Source organism: Musa acuminata, chromosome BXJ3-8, assembly GCF_036884655.1.
Source record: "Musa acuminata AAA Group cultivar baxijiao chromosome BXJ3-8, Cavendish_Baxijiao_AAA, whole genome shotgun sequence".
Taxonomy (NCBI): Eukaryota; Viridiplantae; Streptophyta; class Magnoliopsida; order Zingiberales; family Musaceae; genus Musa; species Musa acuminata.
The window spans coordinates 4,646,600-4,661,791 of record NC_088356.1 but is presented as its reverse complement, the minus strand read 5'-3'; the positions used below and the strand labels follow the sequence as shown (position 1 = coordinate 4,661,791).

The following is a 15,192-nucleotide window of genomic DNA, read 5'->3' as shown; positions in this document are numbered from 1 at the left end:
GACATTGCAATGCATTTCTTGTACTTGATGCAGCCATTCTGAACGACATCCTATCAATTATAGCTGACAGTAACTCTACAGAGAATTCTTATTCTCATAACAGGAACCACCTCAGCAGGATCATGTTGATGAACTCATGACAACTGGTAGAATTCTGAGTATTTACTTGAGTTTCACAAGAATCAAGCAGGTATTATTATCACCCTGTCACCTAATATTGTCATAGTTCTTAAATGAGTGTCACCACAAGCAAGCAGGTGATCTTATTGCATCACTGCCTTCAAAGATATGCTAACACTGTCAAACTTCAGATTGATCTCAAAAGATGAACTCGAAGATGACATAGATGCTAAATAATTTTCTTGACTTTGACATTATTAATTTCTAAGGACGTCTCTATTCCAAAAGAATTAAACAGTCATTTGCTCTTTGCTACATCAAACAAAGTGACACCACAATATAATGTGAAGATAGATTGAGTATACTTTTCTATCACCCTTTACAAATATGATCCCTATATTATCCTCAACCAACCATGAAGGGATTTCACATAGCTATCAGGCATATGCAATTGGCAATTCATTTCCTCAGAGATTGCTAACCAAAGATCTAAAATTCGTGCACCTCTTGAAACAGAAATGTGGGAGTCAATGCACTATATATTCTACAAGCATCATTGAATCTATCAGATTAAAATTCAGCTATTAAAAAAATGCAAATTATAACCTCAACCACTGAAGCATTATTTCCTTTGCACTAACATAGTTATTTATGCCCTTAAATAAAAGCTGAAATAAGTGGAGTACCTTTCTTCCATCTCCACCCCGGTTCTCTGAACAGTTGACTTGACCCATCATCATTCATGGAATGCAGCATCCACCAGTGCAGGTAATTGCCTTGTTCTCAGTTGCAGAAGCTGAGAGAGACTCCAAACTAAACTCCTAAGCATGCAGAAATGGTCCTCACCGTCACACATGATACACCATGCCAACCTCAACCAGTGAAGCGTGTGGGATCCCAAGAGAAACTGCCGGACTCCGAGAATTCCGACGAAGAAACCCATACACCACGTCGATCGCGAGCTTCTTGATCAACGGCGAGGACTCGTGAGCTACCACACACGTGTGGCCAATCATGTATGAAACGCCGGCCTCCCGACCCTCCAGTAGCTCCCACACCTCCTGGCTCACTTCTGCTGTTGCTTCATCCCCTTCGAACCGCACTCTCTTCCTTCCACCACCATCCCCTCCACCCAAAACTAACCAGGACGGCGACGACTCGCCGATCGAAGACAGCTCACTGTCCGGCTGCGACAAGCCTCCACCTTCCTGCCGAAGGAACTGCGCAACCTTCAGCAGCAGCTGGTTCTCGAATTCATAGCTGTCCGAGCGTTCATCCTTGTACCCGTACCTGACGACGCATCTGAAGAGCCCGTGTGCCGGTTCTCCAATCCTTCCCACCAAGAAGCGTTCATCATGTGGCACTTTGGGCACTGTTAGCGTCTGCAAGCACACAAATATGAGGACGCGATGGAAGGCAGGGAAGTTGGTGACGAAGTGAGCGAACATGGGCGGGACGCCATTAGTGGCGTTGGAGTAGACGAGGCCAATTCCAGGGACTCGGACGAGGCCAAGGCTCGGGGTGATGCTGAGGAGACGATCGAGGCTGACCTTGTTCTGGAGCTCGAATGCCCGCTTCTTAGCAGTCCCGTAGTGCCAAGTGAACATAGTCAACAGGATGGTCATCGAGATTAGGAGGGGAAGCCATCCTCCATGGTGGACTTTGGCAAGGCATGCAGACAGGTAGAGGAGTTCCAAGGATCCAAATGTGATGGTGAAGAGGAGTGCCAGCAAAATGGATTGCTTCCATACTGTAGTGATGATAAGGAACATCAAACATGTTGTCACCAGCATTACTGTGATCACAGCTAGACCTGGAAATGGGAAGGGAAAACTATGGATCATGAGATACATTTGCAGATACCAGAAGAACGAGGAAGAAGCACATACCATAAGCAGTTCCGATCATGAAAGTGTCTCTGAAACCAATGGTGAGAATGAGGCAGAGGAGCATCAAGATCCAGTTCACCTCTGGAATGTATATCTGGCCATGGATATGGCTCGAGGTGTGTATGATCCTCACACGTGGGAAACATCCCAAAGCTCTGCATTGGCTGATGATGGAGAATGATGCAGAGATGATTGCCTGACTGCCTACAACTGTGGCTAATGTAGCAATGACAAACACTGGCCAAAATACACCTTCTGAATTGGGAAAAGATTAAACAGGATTAGGACAAACATAAGCGACGTTGCTAGAAAACTGATGCTTAAAATGATTAATAGAATGATCAACAGAGCATTTTGTTTGAAGTTGCATTTCAACAAATTTTGGCAGCATTTTCTGAAAAAGAAAAAAGTTCTACTTCTGAGTTTCTTGAATCATTTATGTTTATCTGATCATTGGAGCTAAATAAAAGAGATAGTGAAATTAAAATGCTCCCATTCGAATATTTTCTTCGGTAAGTTTGCAAATCCAAGTTTAAGAGGTTGCCTGTTCGTATACCTGGAAGGGCTTTGAAAAAGCTTTGTTGGAGATCCTCTGTGTGCTTGGACAGGTACGCTGCTTCGCCCATGTAGGCCAGCACCAAGCAGGGATATACTACAGCTGCAAATGCTATCTGCAAAGACAGCAAACTAAATCTAGATAAAACTTCAAATATGCACCAACTCACAGTAGGGAGGAGTTATCTGGATTACGGAATGATGCAAATGACAGTTTGAACTTTGAAGTATGCAAAAGTTAAACAAGAGATTGTCTCCGAATGCCTAGAGTGCATCAATCTCCAGAAACTTGAACACTCTGCAACTGGTTTGCAGTACTGGTGGAAAAAAATGTCAATGTCATACACACCCACGAATGTCAATGAACAACTAAAACTATTTCTGTTGTTACAAGTATGATAATATGTATAACATGTAAAATTCTGATTCCTAACTCCTCAAGAAACATGCCAAAGGCCAAATACTACCGTGTAGTCCATGTTTATGGTATATTAGTGTTCCACTTCCTGTTAAAGTAAGTTAATTTTTTGCTGAATCTCAAAGTGGACGCTGAAATTAGAAGTTTGATGGACCAATTGCATCCATGATCACACCAATTTAGCTAAAGTTAATAGCCAAGTTTTCTTCTCAAGATATAGCAATACTAACAGTTTGCTCACAGAACATTGACATAAATTTTACATATGAACACTGCTAATTTCAGAAGCCCTCAACTGGTGAATACTTTATCCAGGTATTATCGGCAACTGGATCATATTTAAAAATGAAAATTCCATACATATTCCATATAAAAATGAAAAAGGATGATTGACAATTTCAGGTCTTTGATTCACAAATACATTTGAATTACTCCAAAAAGTAACCTTAGTCTTGGAGAAATTATATAAAAGAGCACATATGAGCACATGTAATAGCGATGCACTGCCTCAAACATCATAATAATTGTAGAAAGAATACAAATGGTTACGATAGGGCATTGTTTGGTTGCCTGCCATTATAAATACTTGTAACTAGAAATTGTATGAGATTGTAATGTTGCATCCACAACTGTAATTTGTGTGTGTTTTATTTGGTTATCTGTATTTGCTGTTGCAATCATTCAAAATCCAGTTGGCATTAGAGGATGGTGGTAGCTGAGAAAGGATGGAAAAAAACGATAATCAAGAAGGTGAATTGGAAGATGGACATTTGTTAGGAACGATAGGAGAAAAAAATTAGGTTTTTCATTATGTTTGCAACATATCAACTACAATAACCAACATACCAATAATCTCTTCTATGCATCAGTGACACTCAAACTACAAGAGAAGATAGAAATGGTTTATGGAAAAAGAACATGATTGGAATTCTCTGTGACCAAAAGGCAAAAACTGAGACAAAAAATCATAATTGTAAAATTAATAAAAAAAACAGTGGTCCAATAGGAAAGAAAATTTCATGCCCTTAATGATAAGTGAGCAACAATTTTCAACTGGTATTAAAATAACCAAGAACCTTCTAATGTGTGATGATCATAACTTTGCAATCAGCCTTATAATGATCATTAATAAGTCTGCCACCGAAAAAAATGTCTTACCCTAATCGAAATCTTTGAGAAGTGCCCTAGGTCAGCAAACATTGCCTCAGCACCTAATAAACCACACTAGTTATTAGACAGAGGAAATTTTAAAAATAAAAATAAATAAACATGGCATGCACAAAGCAGCAAACCTGTAATACAAAGGACAAGACTGCCCAGTGAACTCCATCCATCTTTTCCAGCTTTATTAAAAAAGTAATAAATATAGTGTGGAGAGAGAGCACGAACAATACGAGGGTTCCACATAATTGTGTTGTAGATTCCAATAGTACTTAGGCAGACAAGCCAAGAGATCAAGATCGGAGCAAACAGAAAGCCAACACGATGTGTTCCATGGTGTTGCAGAGCAAAAAGGCACATTAAGATGATACAGGAAATCAAAACAGTGTAATCTGCATTAATAAGAATAATTCAGTTACATAAAAATATTGGCAGATAGCAATGCAATTGATATCAAATATAAGCTACTCAAGGAGTGGTGGGTGTAGTCCCACATTCAGAAGCAAAACATTTTTTGACAAAAGAAAATTCCTTAACCTCGAGTAAGAAGTAGCTGGTCATTTTTCAAAAAAAATTATTCCAATGTGTGTACATGAGAGCAAGTGAAATAAGAGAGAGTAAAACGCTTACTTTCATGCAAACCTGGGACCTTAATTCTGAGTCCAGAAACTGCCGAGACAACTAGGAAAGTACAAGAAGTAGACAATATTCAGTTCAAGGCTAGAAAAGGTCCCAACAACTAACATTGCCAAGTAACTCAACAATTAGTCAATCAGTGCAATTCTGCATTCAACAATTATCACCCAACAAACGAGTTCTTAAACCAAGGAAAATGGAGGGCCACAAAAAAAAAAAGTTATCCTAAATACCCTTAAAATAGAGTACCAGTTCATTAGAAAAAAAGGACTCGGTTTCACAACTCGAACCTTAATTGCAAGTTCACTTGTGCTTTCTTACACAGAATAAGAAAGTCAAAATAGTTTCTTACCAGAGGTTTAAAGCTTATAACCTATTTTTCTGGAAACAAGCATATCAGGAGTTTTACCTCCTTTTTTTTATACAGAGGAAATTGAAAATAATTTTCAGATTCGGGCATGATACACAACCGATTGAGGATTTTACCTGACATTGTTGGGGTCAAAACACCATCACCGATGACCATACTTGTCCCTAATAGCACAAATAGCAGCAGCACCAGTCGAGAAGATTGATTCTTCTCAATAAACCTCTTTATTGATAAGCTAGTCCTAGTTTCATCACAGTGTACTTCCGGATTGTAAGCAGTCAAGTGCTCCTGAGCAGCATGGGGTGTGCTCAAGAGTCCCATCTTTGAGTTTCGGCACATTAATGAGTACAACGCAAAGGTCCCACCTGTATAAATTGTGAAGTGAAGAAGAGCAGAGTATAATAAGCCCAGTACCAGCTGTGAACTACAAAAGCACCTTCGCCATCATCATCTGCTGCTAGCACAAAGATAATGTACTTGCAGAGTGCGATGAGAGTAAGAGTCCAGAAAACCAGAGAAAGGACTCCAAGGATCTCAGCATCTTCCTCATGAAGGCGCAGCTTGCCCGAGAAGGTGCTCTTGTAGACATAAATGGGCGAGATGCTCAAGTCACCATATACAACACCAAAACTCTGGTAGGCCAACAAAAGAGTGGTTCTGTATGATTTCTGCAAGCAGTGACCAGTAAATGATTTCATCTCAGCATCGCCTCAGGGAAAGGAAAGCTTTTGCCAACGGAAGCATATCGAGGCATTGCCATTTCATCAAGAATTTACAGAGTGGTAAGAAAATGAAACGGAAAAGCTAATTTTCCTTTTTCTAAAATTGATTACCCAACACGAAGTGGTTAACTTCCATACTCAATTACCACGTTCAAAATACCAAAGCAAAAATGACATTTAGAATCGAAGTCGATGGTTCTGTTTCAGTCAGTCAATCGATGGACAAGCAAATCCCCAGACCTACAAATCCAAACATCCAATTTTTTTTGCGTAGACTCACCAGCTAATCCAAGAACAACAAATAAGAAAAGCAAAATATACCGAGGGCAAGCTATCCGACGCCCGAGATCGAGACTCCAAATCCATCCCGCCCCGAACCCTTACAACTCGGAGCACCAAGATTCTCAAAGCCGACCAAGTTCCTCCGTTTGATCGAGAAAACCCGGGACGCGAAATCGATCAAGGATCAGGGAGGAAGAACTGCGAGGGGGAGGAGAGGAGGAGAGGGAGCAGTTGAGGAGGAGGAGGAGGAGGACGAGGAGGCAAGGAGGTGTCCTTCGGCTTCGAAGGGAGCCGACGAGCGCCAAAACGCTTTGGCCTCTTCTTCTATTTAACATACGTATTCAAGACAAAAGAAGGATGAGTTGCACTTTTAATCCCCTCTTCTCTTCTACTCTCTCAATGTATGGGTTACTTCATACATACATACATACATAAATATATATATATATATATATATATGTATGTATATATATATGTATGTATGTATATATATATATATATATATATATATATAGTTATTAATTATGAGAGCAAATACTTAAAAGATGATATTTGACAACAGTGCTTCTTAAAATAATTTTCAAAATTGTTATAATGGTGTATATATTAAACATATTTTAGGTTTTTTTTACTTTTATATATTTTTATAACTCAAGTTATTTTTTGATAATAATGATTATATAGTGATTAATTTGAGTTCTGTGATTAATCTGAATTCTCTTTGTCACATCTTATTCAACTTTCAATTACTTTGCAAAGTTTTATGGTGTGACTCATAGTCTTAATTTGATTAAAATATGACAAAGAAAATATAAATAGAAGTTTGAATGTTTTTGATTTAATTAATATATTATTTTATTGATGACAAGAAAATATACATGCAGTTCATCCTAAATAGTTAAACATCAAGATTTATTGTTGGTATTGTAAGATATCATTATTAATTTAAATAAGCTATGGCAAGAGACACTGAAAAGTAATCCCAAAAGATGGATGTAATGAATTGTTGATTGTCAACTCAAATACTTAAAAATGCTAATTGACATCAGTACTGATTCATTTTCAAAATGATTCAATGCATTTTAGGGTTTTTTTTTTATAACTCAATTTTTTTTTTGAAAATAATGATCAAATAGTGATTCATTTGTGTGATCCATAAATGGAAGAGATATATATGGAGAATATTAATGCTATTTTTAAACTTTGTAAGGGTATGATAAAAAAAAAAAACTTTTGAAATTTTTAAACAATATTTCTTTCTTTTTTTAAGGCTGATCTTTCTATTAGTTTTTCACTATCAAATTAATGTACTAATTGATTCATTCCCAAATGATGACAAAACTTTATCTATTTATCAAACATAACATTTTTCCCAATATGATGCATGTTCAAATGAAGAACAGCAGACAACATGGGAATTCTTGTGATCTGAATCCTTTCCCTCTTGCTCCTTTCTTCCACTTCTTCATTTATTCATGCATCACTGCGTGTTTTGACAATATTTCTATAAATTTACATGGATTTTGTGAATGCTTCTTTGTTCCTTTTCTTCCATATCTGCTACCTTGTTCCTTTTTCCTGTCAATTTGATTGACTGTTTTGTGGTAGTGATGTGAAATTTATATCTATGCATGTCTGTGTTTGGCATTGCCACTAACAAACTTGAGAGAGAGAGAGAGAGAGAGAGAGAGAGAGAGAGAGAGAGATTTTTTCCTTTTCCTTTTGGTGATTATTATAAATTACTATTATCATAATCCAATAGACTCTTGGTAAGAATAAATTCTGTGGAATTTTCATTGGTGATCATCACCTAACATTCACCAATCTAATTTTTACTGAAAATTTTCATGGAAGAGTGATACTGCACTTTAAGAAATCATACATCACAGGGAAGGAAAGAGAGAATGAGACACTTAGAACTCTTTTAACTTTTATTCATATCAGCTACTTACAGACTCTTTTTATCTTTTTTTAATCTCTTTTGACTACCAAATTCCTCTTTGTCTTAATTTAATTAATACACTTAAATCAAATTCCTATCTAATCACGAAATTCAATTCTAATGTTCCAACAATTTTAGCATTGGCAGTCAGTCATGGCTATTCTGGATTTAGAAGCTCCTTAAATTTGCACTGCAACCTGTCTGCCCCCTGTCATGTAAAGAACATTGCTTGATTTCATAAGAGGACAACCTGGATTGTCCTATCCAACTCTTTAACTCAGGTCGACTTCCAACCTCCTCATGTCTCTGTGAGGGGAGGATGTGATCACACATTTCTCAGTGCACAATAATTTCAAAAGCATTACATCTTGAGGAACTAAGAACTCTATGAGGGCATGCTGCCATCTTTGTGTGTCAGGTAAGAGTTCATCATGTTGACTCCAATTCAAGAAAAAGTAAATTTACTCTCAAGATGCAAATAACAGTATATATATATATGTTCGGTCATTTATGACCTGTATAGGCCATCTCCATCACGCCATCTACCAGGCAAAATTTCCTCCTTAGCTTCTATACCAGTCGAGCTTTAACTTCTCTTTTTGTTCCAGCAAGCTTTTGGTGGCAAGAAGCAGAGTTTGTTCGGTGATGCCAACCAAATGAAGCAGGAAACATCTGATTCAAGAAAGCCTGAGGTGCATTGCTTTGGATGAAACGAAACTATGGGGCATTCCAAATGATCACCATGGTTGACGACTGCACTGTCATCTGCATTCATGTTGCTGCAGTTGACTCCCGAGTTCAGCTTCCACCTTCAGTTTATTTGCTTCTCCATCAAGACTCCTGCATCCCTATGTCAACACTCCTGTGTCGATTCATCATCTTTGCTAATCGTTAACACTCGTATTATCTCTTCAGGACACGTATTTGTTTTGCAGGTTCTCTTGGGACGACTCGGTGGATCCATGATCGAAGACTCCACTTTGCCCGGTAGTGTCATTCCATCTTACGACAGCGACAATGACTGGTTTCGTCTAGTGGCTAACCCAATCACTATGTCCAGTATTTGGTATCAAGCGGATATGAAGATGATGAAGCACCAAACCTTGTGAAAGCCATTGCATCTATCAATCATCGACAGACCCATTCATCCGTTTCTTTGAGAATATTGATTCATGGATGAGGCCGATACAAGTCTTTGATGTTGACCACTGCAAAATCCCACCACCACCACAAGGGATCAGATGCTGATAGAACGAACTCTTTGATACGAGCCCATTCTCAAAACTTGAGCCTGGATATCAATCACCACCACAAGTAACGCGAAACCAATACCCCATGCTTTTCGTTCCTTGTTCGGAAACCAATTTGATATCATAGGCACAGCATATATACTCTCTAATTCTATATCCAGAACAACAGGGAGAATCCTCTGATACCGAAGCACAGGAAAGAGTAATGTACCATCATTCCATGCGTCTTCCAATTGCATCAGGACTGCCACTGAATTCTTGAGCAAAGCAGGCAAAACAGTCATCTGGTACTCTGTTTTAGAAAGACAGACATTTGAGGTCTTTTTGAGTGATTACTTGGTGCCAAAAGCATCTCATTCTCATTCCAATCAATCTACTGTGCCGGTCTCCTCGGCCACCACTCCATTCGATCTTCTGGAGATGGCTCAAAAAGGAAGAAATCTTTGTAAGAAAGACACAGATATCTTACAATTCACCTGTTCAAGTAAAATGAAGAAAAGAAACAAAGTTTTAACAGGTGAGGCTTAGGCAGCCAGCTCAATTTTTCAAAAAAAAAAAAAAGATTGCCTTGCTATTTTTGCAAATTAATTAGATCAGCTCAGGTCAAGGGCATATGTAGATTGATGCTTCTGTACTAAAATATAATATATGAAACACATGACATACCAAGCTGTATATTTTCTGTACTTCAAGTTATATAATGTTATGCATATTTCTCATAAGACTTATAATTGTGTTATGGGCTCAAATGATCGCAGAAGCCCTCATGGATTATTCTGTTTACTGAACAGGTGGCCCAACATTGACCTCTCATGACTACTTTTACAACCCAATTTCTTGCGGAGTTATCACTACATATATCTTCAAGGTTGCTTCTTGCCCTGGCCAACCATATATTCACTAAACTCTTTGTTTTCTTTAGTGTTTTTTTTCTACCCTTGTCTACTGTATTGATGGGTACACCTCCTGCCCCACTTGAAGCCATCTTTCTCCAAAATTGTTTTGCTCCCCATCTTCTGCGTCTTTGATTTCATGTCTTAAGAGGATGCCAAAAAGAATCTTTCCCTGTATTGAAAAGACCACATAGGTTCAGCAAGAAAAGCAAGCAGATTTTGCAGATGCAGTCTACTAGTAGGTCGAGCTATTCTCAGTGATCAGACAAGTTGGTTCTTTCTCTAGTACATGAAGCCACAAGACTAACCTGCACTCGCCTATACGAAGCTAGAGTTGCCAAAGGTTCTTTAGCCTTGTGCGGTTGTCCAGACTGTTGGTCGAGATTAATCATCTGACAGCGACTGCATCCACCTAAAGACTGCACATGAATAAATCAAACTAATTAGCCACAAATTTCTGGGAAATAAAAGGTCCACATCTGCATACAAAGAATTGATCCTCTAAAGGTACAGTGCTGTCATGAAAGAAGATGCATATGTTATCAAGATGTGAGTTCTTTCAGTACTCTGAATTAAGACACCCTATCATAAGGCATAGTCTTCGTGAGAGGATTAGCCCTTATGTGAAGAAAAGATATTAAATTCATAATAAAAGAAAATTTTTAGTTGGACTAGTGATTTTGCCTTCAACATAGCTAAATGGCTTGAAAGAGATTCATATAGTAACCCCAAATTGTAGGGACATTGCAGCTTCTAGTAATTGCTGCTGCATATTCACAAGATTACACTACATCGATTTATGTTCATAAATTTCCCTTAAACAGAAGTCAACACCTCCCGTAAAATCTGCCTTGTGCTTTGAGCTTTCTCAAGTACAGTTATGCTCTGCTGCTAACCACATCACATGATGAAGATTGGTGTTCATGAGAATACAATTTTAAATGAGTTGTGCCAGCCACATCCTTGCACACTAGGTAGTTGAGTAATACATTTGAAATCTGTAATAAGGGTTCTGAAAACTTACAGTAAAACGAGCTTTACCAATATGAAGGCTTTTCCAGTCATCTTCAGCAAATGGTTCTGCTCCTGAAATAACAAGATTGGGACGAAATCTCATCGCATCAACAAGCACCCGTTGTACACATCCAGAGTTGTCTTTCAGAAAATCTAATGTGAACACAGAAAACAATATAGCTTCAAGGTTACTTCTCTGGACCAATTTAAATTCTGCAGATAAAGACATGAACCCACCTGATCACAGGAAAACAATGTTGTAACATAAAATTGATGACCTTACAAAAGTGACAAAAGTTTACAAAAGGGAGTCCACCCTTTCTAATTCAAAATGAAATAACATCTAAACTTAATAATTAATGGAAAGATCATCAGGGAAAAGAGATGCAAAATCAGCTAAAATCATTTGTGCCTAATTGAATTGAATTTTACTATTTCCTACAAGTGGCCAACCAGATTTGAGGGTCTAGTCTGGAACCCGAGACCTCCTCCAACTATCTATTATCATGCCATGGTCAAAATTGATGCCTGCAAATCTTTCTTCTCACATTGAGAATTTATGTAAAAGATAAGTTCAAGAGGGATCTAATTTAATAATGAAACATATTGTAGTAGAAAGGCAAATGCTACTTGGTGAAAGACCCCAATATCTTGATAATGTTCACTCCTTTATTATAGGTATTCGCTACTCCACATAAACTATAAAAGTTAGAATGTGGTCATTATGATTTAATTGAACTTATGAAAACAAGATATACCACCAGAGACACTAACCAGCAGGTAAGCAGGCTACAGCTAATCATAGCTCCTACTGTGATAGAATGATCGATTATGGAATTTCTAGGAAAAAATTCTACAATCAAATCTAATTACTACAGAACAAATCTCAAATTACAAAAAGTAATAAAGAAAGGGCATACATGAGTTCAACCGGCTATTGAGATCACCGACACTCTCTTCAGATACTAGTAATAGCTGTGCTTCATTTACAAAGTTCAATTTTCCCCATGTATCTCTGCACATATTCCCTCTGCCTCCCATAATATTACAAGATCGATACTCAGAACTTGAACATCTCACGAGGGTACAACGGCGAGCAATGGCTTCAGAGAACCACATATTGACTTCATCATTATAACACTGCACCTTGTATCTATTCCAAATGAAGCTTGTTAAGGCATTAATGTGTCAACTCATATATAAGCTGAAACTTGAAACTGATCTTTTAAGAAGGTATACACATTGTTTGCATAAGTACATTGAGCAGAGATGAAGTTGTTTATGATAGTCAATGAGTATAGATTAGCATGGCATATATCTAGCTTACTAGAGAAAGATAAAAGAGAAATAATCATATGAGGGTTATGTTTATCATAAGGGAAAAAAAGGGTGGTTTTCTTTGGTAGACAGCAAACATTTATAATACATCTTCAGAAGAAAAAAAAAACTGCCAACAAAGAAAGGAAGATAATGCACACCTTTGGCCATAAATATCCAATTCTTCCATATAATCAAACGATGAATTCTCCTGAATTGGAACGTGCAATCTTTCTTTGCAACGTGGTGATTCTAAATTCAGTATCCCACACTCTAAATCGATAAATGAACGAATATTGCACATCTCGGGAACCTGCAAATTCCAACATTTAAGTTTTGATCGAAGGCAGTGTGCTGCTTATTAGCAAGACAAAGCTCCTAATTCAATCATTTGCACAATAAGGACAAAAAAAATTAGGAATCTACATTTTGGAATGCATATCATGTACTTCCAAAAAATATATAAGATTCAAAGACGAGAGAGAAACATTAACTGAAAGCAGCTTGTAATAGAAACAAAAAAAACTAACGCTTTTCAGATATTCTCACCGGCTGTCAAATCCATGCTAATATTTCCCAACCAAGCAGTTTGTTTATTGAACATTGCAAATTGAACTCCAAGTGTTGCTTCTTCCAAATTAATTTATCCAATGCTAATATGCACTGGGCATGCTTTTTGCATCTTCAGCTGGACTTACTCTTTAGCAACATCACAATGTAAAGTCTATATCCTTTCTTTCCTTATTTTTGGTTAATCCATGCAATAAAACAATCACTTTACCCAGTAGAACATGATTGGAATTTGCCAGTTAAGACTAACCAGTAGAGGAGTTCTATAAAGGATCATTTCAATATTCAGAGCTGTCAAGACAACCAAATAGTCATACACTAAAAATGTGCTAATAATCTATAACATGCTAAAGGGAAAGTCGTAACTAATATTTGATTTTCCATTTTCCATGGATATACTTTTCATCACATCTACTCAATGACACATGGTGTTGTCATTGCAAGCAAGATTAGGTTCCCACAATTGGGTTTGCATGTGAATTTGGGATGGATATCAGATTTGAACAAATCATCAGCTCCGGATCTATGATCCATATCCAATATAATAAGCTTATCCATCCATGTCACTAGTTTGAAACTTGTAGTCCAGCAGTATCAGTTTTCAATCACAACAGATTTTACGTTTTTTTTTTCTCAGTGTCTACTCAACAGATCTCTCATTCTCTCTCCCTCTCCAAGCCTCATCCATTACTCCCTTAATGCAACTTTCTTCCTTTAGTCTCTCTCCCAACACCTCAACAACCTCCTCTAGCAACCTAATTAGCAAAAAAAAAAGAAGAGTTAAGATCCATTTTAGCCCTTGTGGTTTTGGCCATGGACCACTTAAGCCCGTATGGTTTACTTGTGTCTAAAATAACCCTTATATTTTCAAAAACATAACATATAAACCCCTCACCTCAAGCCTGAGTTAACAGATGTTGGAGTCTACTTACGTAGCATGCTGATTCACAATAAATCATTGATATAATGACGCATATAATTTAAGTTTAAAAAATGATTAAAGTCCATTTTAGCCCTTGTGGTTTTAGTCATGAACCACTTAAGCTCTTATGGTTTATTTGTGTCTAAAATAACCCATATATTTTCAAAAACATAGCATATAAGCCCCTTTCGTCAAGTCTGAGTTAACAGACGTTAGAGTCTGCTTACGTGACATGTTGACTCACAATAAACCATTAATATAATGACACATATAATTGAAGTTTTTAAAAAAACTAAGACCACCATCAATGGCGAGAGGAGGCGTCGTCACGGAAGCGACCACCAACAACAGCATCAAGCCGCTGCTGCCTAGCAAGACATCATATGCACGTAGCCTCTCCCATGTGGACGACGAATTCAGGAGCTTCCGATCCTGCGTCAGGTGGATGTGCGTTGACCAGTTCGACGCTAGGCACGCAGTGGTCTCCTAGTCCCTCTTCCTCCTCCTAGGTGTTTTCGTCCCCACCGCCTCCTACTTCGTCCTCTCCTATCAGTTTTCAATCACAACATATTTTATGTTCTTTTTTTCCCACTGTCTACTCAACAGATCTCTCATTCTCTCTCCCTCTCCAAGCCTCATCCATTACTCCCTTAATGCAACTTTCTTCCTTTAGTCTCTCTCTCAACACCTTAACAACCTCCTCTAGCAACCTAATTAGCCAAAAAAAAAAGGGTTAAGATCCATTTTAGCCCTTGTGGTTTTGGTCATTGACTACTTAAGCCCGTATGGTTTACTTGTGTCTAAAATAACCCTTACACTTTCAAAAACATAGCATATAAGCCCCTTCCGTCAAGTCTGAGTTAACAAACGTTAAAGTCTGCTTACGTAGCATGTTGACTCACAATAAATCATTAATATAATGACACATATAATTTAAGTTTAAAAAAAAACTGAGACCACCATCAATGGCTAGAGGAGGCGTCGTCATGAAAGCGACCACCAACAGCAGCACCAAGCCACTGTTGCCTAGCAAGACGTCGTATGCACGCAGCCTCTCCTGCTACATGGTGGTCCAGCTCTCCCTCACCTCTGCCTTCGGCCTCTCCTAACTCTGCCTCTTCGCCTTCGTTT

The 15,192-nt window shown here is 38.0% G+C and overlaps 2 protein-coding genes across 3 annotated transcripts in view; both read right to left on the bottom strand.

Moving 5' to 3' along the window:
- Positions 1-90: 90 nt before the first annotated feature.
- Positions 91-6,448, bottom strand: LOC135646198 (probable potassium transporter 13). The gene is made up of 9 exons (XM_065165473.1): positions 6,193-6,448; positions 5,586-5,817; positions 5,266-5,514; positions 4,774-4,824; positions 4,275-4,535; positions 4,141-4,193; positions 2,566-2,680; positions 2,010-2,264; positions 91-1,933 (listed from the first exon to the last, which is right to left on the bottom strand). Exons 1-9 carry the CDS (start codon positions 6,235-6,237, stop codon positions 969-971), a joined length of 2,226 nt encoding a protein of 741 aa, XP_065021545.1. The 5' UTR covers positions 6,238-6,448; the 3' UTR covers positions 91-968.
- Positions 6,449-9,994: 3,546 nt separating this feature from the next.
- Positions 9,995-15,192, bottom strand: part of LOC135582246 (molybdenum cofactor sulfurase-like) — a 28,819-nt gene continuing 23,621 nt past the window's right edge. The window contains exons 18-22 of one of the 2 annotated variants that reach the window (XM_065165470.1): positions 12,731-12,882; positions 12,173-12,405; positions 11,263-11,489; positions 10,547-10,657; positions 9,995-10,410 (exon numbers count right to left, since the gene is read on the bottom strand). In XM_065165470.1, coding sequence (XP_065021542.1) covers positions 10,288-10,410; positions 10,547-10,657; positions 11,263-11,489; positions 12,173-12,405; positions 12,731-12,882 — 846 coding nt within the window. In that variant the 3' untranslated portion in view covers positions 9,995-10,287. The remainder of the gene's footprint in view (positions 10,411-10,546; positions 10,658-11,262; positions 11,490-12,172; positions 12,406-12,730; positions 12,883-15,192) is intronic. The other variant, XM_065165471.1, reaches the window with a different exon arrangement.